The sequence below is a fragment of the Euphorbia lathyris genome, chromosome 8 (genome assembly GCF_963576675.1).
Source record: "Euphorbia lathyris chromosome 8, ddEupLath1.1, whole genome shotgun sequence".
NCBI lineage: Eukaryota > Viridiplantae > Streptophyta > Magnoliopsida > Malpighiales > Euphorbiaceae > Euphorbia > Euphorbia lathyris.
In genome coordinates this window covers 6,207,769-6,217,983 of record NC_088917.1, presented here as the reverse complement: position 1 = coordinate 6,217,983, position 10,215 = coordinate 6,207,769, and the positions used below count along the sequence as shown (strand labels likewise).

The following is a 10,215-nucleotide window of genomic DNA, read 5'->3' as shown; positions in this document are numbered from 1 at the left end:
AACAACGTAATTTACATTAGTAACCACGATTAAACCTATAATCTTCCACTGTTAACTTTTTTGTAATCTTACATTATGGTAAATTACAATTATGTATTTAGCGGTAAAAACAACTGTTTATGTATTTGTACAAAATTTCTTATATGAGTCATAAATTGTATGATATTTATTATTTAATCAATGTTAGTAATTTAATCTTAATCTATCAAATAAGTAATTCTATTTTATAAATGTCAAAGTGTTTCCTAGTTTATAAGATAAGAGGTTTTAATGGTGAAATGGTAATGAAGTAATAGGATATAATTCATTTGCTTTAACTATCATAAGAAATTGTAAATATTAAGTGATTTTTTTGAAGAAAAAAGAAAATTTTTATTAATCAAAGTCGGAATATAATAGAAAACAAATAAGATCATGATGTCTTAAGGACTATTCCATCTGACATAGATTAGGCAGCTCGAGCATGCTCAAGAGCTATACTATTCGCAGAACGACTAACGAAATTGACACTAACGTCATTTAAAAAATATAATAGAGATTTGCACCCTTCTAATATAAGACCATAAGCAGGCCTAAAAGGTCTTTCCCTAAGATGATTAACTGTGGTAGCAGCATTGGATTCAATCTCACATCTTCCCAAACCTTTATTTTTTAACTAACTCAACACTTCCCTTATGCCCACTCCTTTTCCACCTCTGACTTGATAGTTGTCTGGGAGAAGCTTAGAAAACGCACCACATAACTGGATTTCACTATTGTGAAGCATACCCATATTCCCAAACAAACCAGAACCTATAATCAAGGAAGCATCAGTATTGATCAGCCACGTAACTTATTTCATTTACGGCTTTTTGTTTTCAGACAACAACTACAATTATATATATGTGGTGTCATCTCATGATTACATACCTTTTCGATTAAAATCGCGTTTTTATGGGATGACAAGCGTGTGTCATCGTAATGCCACATGTGATTTGAGGTTGTTTGCACTTAAGCTATCAGATGACATAAATTTAATATAGTGTCGCGAAAAACATCCAGACGATACAAAAACAAATGTATGTCATATATTTTGTGTCATATGAAAGGAAAAATAGCATAGTGATTGTCTTTAGTGTTCTTAAAAAGCTTCACACTAGGGTCATAAGGTGTGGATGCATGTTTACAGTCAAAGTAATTATATTTCTTTCGATTCTTCTCAATGTAATGAGATTGGTCTAAAGAAATTCCATTTTCAGACCTAGTTATTTGGATGCCAAGTATGGCATTTTTTTCTCCTCAATCTTTCATGTCAAAGTTCTCATATAGCATAGATTTTAGAGCATTCACAACATGAATATTAGATCCAAAATTCAGCGAGTCACCATTGTATAAACATATAATATTGCAAACATCGTATTCATGTTTATAGTAAATGCATTTATCACTTTCATTTACCTTAAAATCTTGTGAAATAACCAAATTGTCAAATTTCTCATGTCATTGCTTAGGTGCTTGTTTTAAACCGTACAATGACTTGTCTAATTTACATACTTTATGGGCTTGATCGGGAATTACAAGACCCTCGGATTGATATGTATACATCTCTAAATCAAATTAACCATTCAAAAAGGTGGTTTTAACATCCATTTGGTGCACAACAAGATCGTGTAAAGTATCAATAGCAATCAAAACACCAATATATGTGATTCTAGTGACATGCGAATAAGTGGCAAAGAAATCTACATATATTATTTCTTTGTATAAAGACTTTAGCTACAAGGCATGCCTTATACTTATCAACTGAACCATCGGAGTTTCAATTTATTTTTTAGAACTCATTTGTAGCCTATTGGTTTGTAACCAGATGGTAAGTGAAATAAGTGTCAAGTTTTGTTTGAGTCTAGAGAGTCGATTTCATGATTGATTGCTTTTTGTTGCAAATCAGCATCTAAAGAGCTCAGGGCTTTTTGGAGGCTAAGTGATTCATCCTCTACTGTGAATGTATAAAAATGAGGACCAAAGTCTTGAGAGACTCTAAGTCTCTTACTTCTTCTAGATTCAGATTCCCTATTCTCATTATTTACTATGAGTCTAACAAAAGTCATGTTAATAGATGATACACTCTTATTATTTCTCAATTTAAAAAGAATTATATCTTCATAAAAATTTGATCCCAAAATAACATTTGCATTCAAATCATAAAACCTATATGTTTTACTATTCACAGATACCCAATAAACATTGGTAACCCTACTAGTCTAACATAAGCCAAACAATCTCAAGTTCTAAATTATGAAAAATTTGGTAGTCTATTTTCAATATCTCATAAGGAGAAAGTTTGCTTTTTTATTTAGGAACTATATCAAACACATAGCAAATAGTCAACAAAATTTCTCCCCACCAATGGGAAGCAACACTTGAACTAAGCATATAGCAACAACAAACTATGCCAGTGTCCTATGTTTTCTTCCAGCCTTCCATTCGTCTCAAATAAATATGGTGCAGTTGTTTCATTTATGATTCCATATAAATTATAAAAATCGAAAAACATGCTAGAATCATATTATGTACCTCTATCACTATGGAATCTCTTAACTTTCCTATTGCATTGATTTTCTATTTCAACAAAAAATAGTTTAAATATGTCAAGAGCATCACTATTATTTTTCATGAGATGCATAGGTAAAATCAAAACAAACATCAATAAAAATTTATAAAATATAGTTTGCTAGTTCTGCTCAAATTTCCATCAAGTTCACAAATATCATAATGATTAAATCTAGAGGCTCGGATTTCCTAATCACAGATATATAAAGTGTTTTTGTGATTTCTGCTTGATTATAATAATCGCATTTATTAAACTCATTGAAAGACAAATTAGGCATTAAGCTTAAGTTACTAATATTCTTAATAATACACTTATTGACATGACAAAGACATGCATGTCAAACATTAAAATTATACAAGCTATATAAAATAGAAGCATTCACTTTATCAATTTCAACATTAACCTTAAACATACCATTAGTAGCATAACATTTTCCTATAGGCATTTCATTTTTTGTTAAAGTAAATCCCTCCTTATTATGAAGCTAGTCCGAAACAAGATTTTTCCTCATCTCTAGAGTACATAACATCCTTTAGAGTCAACATTTTTCCAGAACTGGAATTTAATTCCACACTACCAATTCCAGCAGCAATAATAGTGTGGAACATCACTTTTGATCCTTGGTCACAATTGTATGTCTTAAACATATTTTTGTCATAACAAAACATGGTGAGAGGTACAAATATCTACCCACCATCCATCTGATCCACCAATAAAGTTGATCTTAGTAAATTGCTACTAGACGTAGTTCTTTAGTCACTTTAACACTAGGGTAGTGTTTGACATGTTTCTGCACTTACATGCCATATGACTTGGTTTTCCGCAATTCAAATAGATAAATGCAATTTCATGTTAAGGTCTATTTAGGCTCCTTTTAGGGTTCCAATTTTTATTATTGTTGCGGTTCTGATTCTTAAACAAATTCTGATTTGAGGTTTGCGGCACTGCGCAAGCAGTTAGAAATATTGATCACCTCTAGGATAAACCAAGCTACTCCCAAAAGAAATATGATTCTAAATTACGCAGCTCAAAATCGGTTTAATATGTACACTTAAATTAATTGCTCAGTTCAATTTTTGGCACGAAAAATGATTGAAGAAATGGAAGCGATTTATGAAAAGAAGCAGTGATTAAAAAGTACGAAAATTGAAACTATTTTCAGCTTAATAAAGTATTTGTTGTGAAATTAATTATTTAATTAAAATGATTTTCGAATATTTTAATTAAATTAATAAAAAAAATTCTCTAAAAAATATAGTGCACACACTAATCCAATCTGGTGCGATCGGTCCGTGACGACATGTGTGGTGGTTAATCATCATGTAGATCCTTACCTTTTATAAAGGTGGGATACCTCATGAGACATGCTCAATAGTGTGAGGGCCGCTCCTTATAAATTACATAGGAAATTACATAGAAAATCACATACTATTAAATATTTATAGTTATGTCAAAACTTATTTTGAATTTTATCAATATGAAAGTTATCAATAACTATTTATTTTAAAGAAGGTTAAAAGATGGTGGTTACCTTTCAATATATGACATTTTTAAAATAAAAATGAATCTATTTAATATAATACAGATAAAAATTATCAGTTTGATTAAAGTCAAAATATTATTATCATTGGTAATGTTTATGTAATTCACCCTAAATTATACTTACAAATGACAAATTTCCAATTTCTCTACACTTTCTATATCTCAAAAAGCTTTTGGCCTTATGGAAAAATTCACATACTCAGGCCTAGACCAACAATTCATTATTATTAATTTCTTTTTTTTAGAAATCATTATTATTAATTAATAGGGAAAAGTATAAAAATAAACCTTGTGGTTTGGCCTATTTTCGAAGTGCACCCCTGTGATTTAAAAGTTTGCAAGTCGGTGCCTTGAACTTCATTCCGTTAGCAAAGAGGGGTAAAATTGACTAACGGTGTTAAAAGTCAAAGGGAAAATAGTTAATTTGGTCCTTATATTTAATAATTTTATAAATTAAGCATCCTTATTATCTAACTATCACAAACAAACCCCAAAATAAAAAATAAAAATTCAATTATACCATCTTCTCTATTACTTTTTAATTTTTTTCTTTCTCTCTCATCTTTTTTAATTTTTCTCTCTCTAAAATCAAGTTTCTCTCTCTACAATCAAAGTTCAATAATTTCTTCCCATTAAACAATCATAATAAATCAACTAACATTAAGAGTTCAATAATCTCTGGAATCACAGTTCAATAAGTTCAAATTGATATTGAAGATAAGTCCATGGTTAAATAAATCCCCAATCTTCCTATATATTCCAATTCATCCTTCATCCAACAGAAAATATCACCATGGCTTCCATTTCTTCTATTCCCTCTCTCACTTCCTCCGCCGCTAGTTTCTCCGGCTTAAAATTTCCCTCCGACGAACTCCATTATCTCCCCTCTCGTGTCAATTTCCGTCCAATCCGTGTCTCTGCCGGTTCCGCCAATAGCACCGCCAAGAGAACATCCTTCTCCTCCCGCATTGCATCGCCTGGATCGTTGTATGAAGTTTTAGGGATTGAGAATGGCGCCTCTTTTGGAGAGATCAAATCTGCATATCGGAAACTGGCGAGAGTTTTACATCCCGACGTCGCAGTTGAAGATCAAAAGGAGAACAGAGCTTACGAGTTCATGAAAATACAGGAAGCTTATGAAACTCTTTCCGATCCGGAGAAACGATCTGAGTATGATCGCTCACTGTTCCGGGAAGCACGGCCGATGAGTAGTTCTCCGTATATGAAATCAGCGAGTGCAGCCACAGTAGCGAGTTATGCAGCAGCTTCTGGATTTTTCCGATCTCCAAGGAGGGGATGGGAAACCGATCAGTGCTGGTAGAGAAAATTGGGGGAAATTAAACAATCTGGTTTTGATAGAATTGTAATTGATTAGTGTTGATCAATAGATTAGGATAGCTTAGATTAATTAATTCAGCATGTTCTGATTTGTGAGTATTAATGCATTTTAGTCCAGCCAGAGTAGTGTTGTATGATGGAAGCAGGCGCCATTTTATAGCCTGTTTGAATTACAAAATTAAAATTGAAAGAGAAACATGATTTTAGAAAGAAAAAAATTAAAGAGTAACGGAGAAGATGGTATAATTGAATTTTTATTTTTTATTTTGAGGTTTGTTTGTGATAGTTAGATAGTAAGGATGCTTAATTTATAAAATTATTAAATATAAGGACCAAATTAACTATTTTCCCTTTGACTTTTAACACCGTTAGTCAATTTTACCCCTCTTTGCTAACGGAATGAAGTTCAAAGCACCGACTTACAAACTTTTAAACCACAGGGGTGTACTTCGAAAATGGGCCAAACCACAAGGTTTATTTTTGTACTTTTCCCTAATTAATATTGATTTGAATAAATGATAAGCATCTCAAATCATTTATGAATTCAATTAATCTAGTCAAATTTTTTTTTTTTTTTGATATTGGTGAATCTTTTTGAATTAATGTCTAATAGTACTAATTAAGAATATATGTTAAAAAGTTTAAATTCTTCCAATATGGGAGAATCTTGATTGTATTATAGTAAATATGATATACTTCTTAATATAATTAATTCATTGTATCCAAGTTGTCGTTTTTTTTTATCCATTTCATTCTGGTAATTATCTTTGTGATATATTATGACTAATTTCTTGAAACCAACCATGTAATTTCAAAATGATTAAGTTAATTAATTAATTAACTATTTATTTTAGATGACCTTTGTAATATTAGTCACTTATGAATAGTTTCTTGTTTTCTCTGACTCTTGTATATCTATTATTTTTACTAATATATTCGGGTTTTAATGGGCTAGCGGTGGGGTGCCAACCTAGTTGGGATGTCAGTCCTAGCCTTAGTATCATCCCTATTTTCATTGGGAAAAAAAATTAATTAACTATGAGTTCAAGATTTTGTTAAATAATTATGAGTCTGTTAGTCCTCGAATTTGCTGATTCAAAGTGAAATGATTAATTCTCTAAATTCATATGACAGAACAAGATTGGTTTTAGAAAATTGAAATGTATATCACTTTAAGCAATAGTTCTGGTGGCTAATTGAAATTCAGAAATCTAATAATTCACTTAAAAAAAATTAAGGTAATCAATAAATCATTTTAAACAAATTCAAGAGGGGAATGAAACATTTTTAAATTTAGGGTTCCATCAAAAAAAAATTTACCAAAGTTCATAAATGATATATATTAAGCATGTAATAATGATATATGTGAATGCTTTGTTGAGCATAAAAAAAACAATCATATTATTTTCTCTCAAAAAAACATACAAATTAAGTCATTCTAAAGATTTTCACACAAATTAAGAAATACAATTAATGTAGAGTCTAATTAATGAATTTTATATTGGTTAATTTAAAAAACATATATATATTTCATGTAATGGTTGGGCAATAAGTATTGGAATGTTAAAAAACATATCGATCAATACAAAAAATTTAATGTTTGGATCAAAAAACTAAATTAAAAATTCTTGGAAAACCAAAACGACTTATATTTTGCAAAAAAAAAAAATCACTTTCTAAAACGACTTATATAATAGGACAGGGGAGTAATATTATTTAAAGATAATATTATTTTCTCTCATTTTATATGGGAAATATTTTAATAAATGTTACACCAAATTTATACGTAGAGAGAGAAAATTTATTTTTCATCCATTTGATAGTATCAAATCTGAAAGTTGATTCTTTTATATCAAGTTTGATTTTGTATCTTATCATGAAATGTCTATATAAAGATTAGGGTCCAAATTTTTTAAATCTAAATTTTCCTTTAATTTTCAAATATAATTATTTTACATTTATCTAATAAAAATTTGAATGGATTAGTTTGAATACTATATAGAACATTCTAAACAGTTTGCTAATAAATTGAAGCAATTTTATGTATTTATTAAATATTTTGGGCAGTTTTATATGATATATAGTATCATTTAAAGTGTTTGGGACTCCGAACTTACAAAGTGTTTCGTTAACCCCTTGAACTTTCTTAAGTTCAAATGATTAACTCCCTAGTCCACGTGACAGAACGAGATTAACAAAAAGTAATGAAGCATAATACACGAGAACAGTCTGCTACAAAGAGATTTTTTTGAGCGGGCAAGACTCTCTTTATTGACTCAGGACAAACTAGTGTAGTTTTCTCCATATAGAAGCTTGTTGAAAAATTGTTACAGATAGATTAATTCGTGTAATTGATTTGTCACTTGAATGCAATTAAGCCTCCCGTTACAACTGTTTCAATTGAATGATATTAAGCGCAATTGTTACAACTGTTTTAATTGAATGCAATTAAATCGAGCCGTATAACCATTTTAGAACTTGAATACAATTGATCTGGCAATTAAATGCTATTAATTCCAAGGGGTTTCCTAAAATTTTCATTCTCGCACTATATATATATATATATATATAGGTAGTGTAACACTTAATTAAATATTCCTCTCTCAAAATGAATTCTTACTTTGCCCAATATCTTCCAATACTATTTTTTTTGTTTGGTCACAACATGTATTGCTATGGGTTCAGATCCACAGAAAGTGATAGTGAAAAATGAGTTGATAGGGAAGCTAAATCTTATTGTACATTGCAAATCAAAAAATGATGATTTAGGTGTTCGTACACTTCGTTTTGAAGAGTTTTTTGATTTCACACTTCGTCCAAACTTATGGAAAACAACTTTGTTCTTTTGTGGTATGTCATGGCCAAATGATGCAAAGATCCATTGGTTTGATATTTACGACGTTAGAAGAGATGAAGGAATGTGTTATGATGATGAACCTTGTGAATGGAGAATATCTCAAGATGGTCCATGTGTTTATATCAAGGGCAAGCTTAACAAATGTTATAAATGGAACAAGTAATGTTGAGGGTCGGTAGATAAGCCCTTTCTTTATTTCGTTATTGAATAAAACGGTTGAACAATCTACTATATTTTATATTTTCTTTCTCCTTATATGAATGTATGTTTTTTTTATCCATCTGATTCACCATAAAAATCAATTTCAGTTAAAAATTTATCAATTATCAGTAAAACCACAATATCAAAGTAATAAAGAATCCGAGAAAGAGCCATTACAAATTTTATAACGACGTAATTAATAGTAGAAACCACAATTAAACCTTAGCAATGTGATTAACATTAGTAACCAAGATTAAGGGTATGATTATTTTACCTACTGTTTGATGTTAAGGTTTGTTATTTGTTTTGTTGTTGTTTGCTGTTAGAAAAATCTGTTTTAAAAAACGGACCGGGTTCTAGAATATGAAATCACTGAAAATAATTCAAAGAAACTTTAAAGGCTCGAGGCTTCTTTATTTTACACTAAACAATTGTAAATTTATGATTCATAATGACAAGAAGAAAATATATAAAAGGAAAAATTGTAAAATTTGAGAAAATAAAGATAGTTTTCTAATGAGATGGAATTTATTAATATTTTGATAATCACTACAAAAAGTCTTATTACTGATTTTATTGGAAAATAGAAGACATAGTTAGAAATTTAATGGCTCGTTTCCGGTGGAAAGAGGATGCAACCGCAACAATTGTTGATACAATCACAACCAGAACGACAAAGGCATTTGGCTTTATCATTGTAGCAATCAGCACGTACATTGCAAATAGACCCGCTTTTGCAAGTGGATGGTAGTTCTGGTTATCCTGCGACCTCATAACGAGCTTTTGCCTTTTCGGAACCTATATATATAAACTTTGTCATTAAATATGATTAAAACATAAAATAAAAATTCAATAAGAAAAACTCACATGAAGTAATGACTAATACAATCAATAAGAGACTCAAAATCAATGAACACTTTGTTGCCATTTCTCTTCTAATAGGGATTTGAAATTTGTTTGATACTTTGTTGTTTACCACTGATGTATTTATAGGTGAAAATACGATACAGGGTTAATGTGCAAAAATACTTCTAATATTTTGGTTGAGAAGTAATTTTACCTCTAACGTCTAAAATGGTGCAATTTTACTCCTAATGTTAGAAGCCAAGAGCAATTTTACCCCTAACGTTGATAAATTGGGTCAATTTGAGAAATAATTCATCAAACTGTCTTCTCGGTCATGAATCTTGTCACCTACACTTCAAAAATCACAAACATATGTTGGGATGTGAAAAAAAAATTAAAAAAATATATATTGTCTTTTTGTATGAATTAGACAAAAAAAATTCAAAAATTTTATTGAATTTATAAATATTAATCTCCGATCATATTATTAAAGTATAAAAAAACATGAAATTCTTTTTTAGAATGAATTGTTATTCAATTGGTGCAGAATAATGAATAAAAATATTTGTGTTTTATAATAGTATTTGAAATTAATCCAATTTATCATTATTAGGGGTAAAATTGCTCTTGGCTTCCAACGTTAGGGGTAAAATTGCTCCTGACCCAAAACGTTAAGGGTATTTTTTTTTACACCTTATTCATTATTAAATTCATATATACTCTTAAACTGGAAAAACAAAAAAAAAAAATTATATAAAAAAAGGTGTAACTTTTATTCTAATTTTACCAATACAGATGCATCCACCTCATAATATTTATTTTTGGAAAAACAAAAAACTAA

At 29.7% G+C, this 10,215-nt stretch overlaps 1 protein-coding gene across 1 annotated transcript; it reads left to right on the top strand.

Annotated features, from left to right (window-relative positions):
- The first annotated feature begins 4,763 nt into the window (after window positions 1-4,763).
- LOC136203685 (chaperone protein dnaJ 11, chloroplastic-like) lies at window positions 4,764-5,658 on the top strand. The gene has a single exon (XM_065994885.1). The coding sequence runs from the start codon at window positions 4,926-4,928 to the stop codon at window positions 5,451-5,453; it is 528 nt and encodes a 175-aa protein (XP_065850957.1). The 5' UTR covers window positions 4,764-4,925; the 3' UTR covers window positions 5,454-5,658.
- The last annotated feature ends 4,557 nt before the right edge of the window (window positions 5,659-10,215 follow it).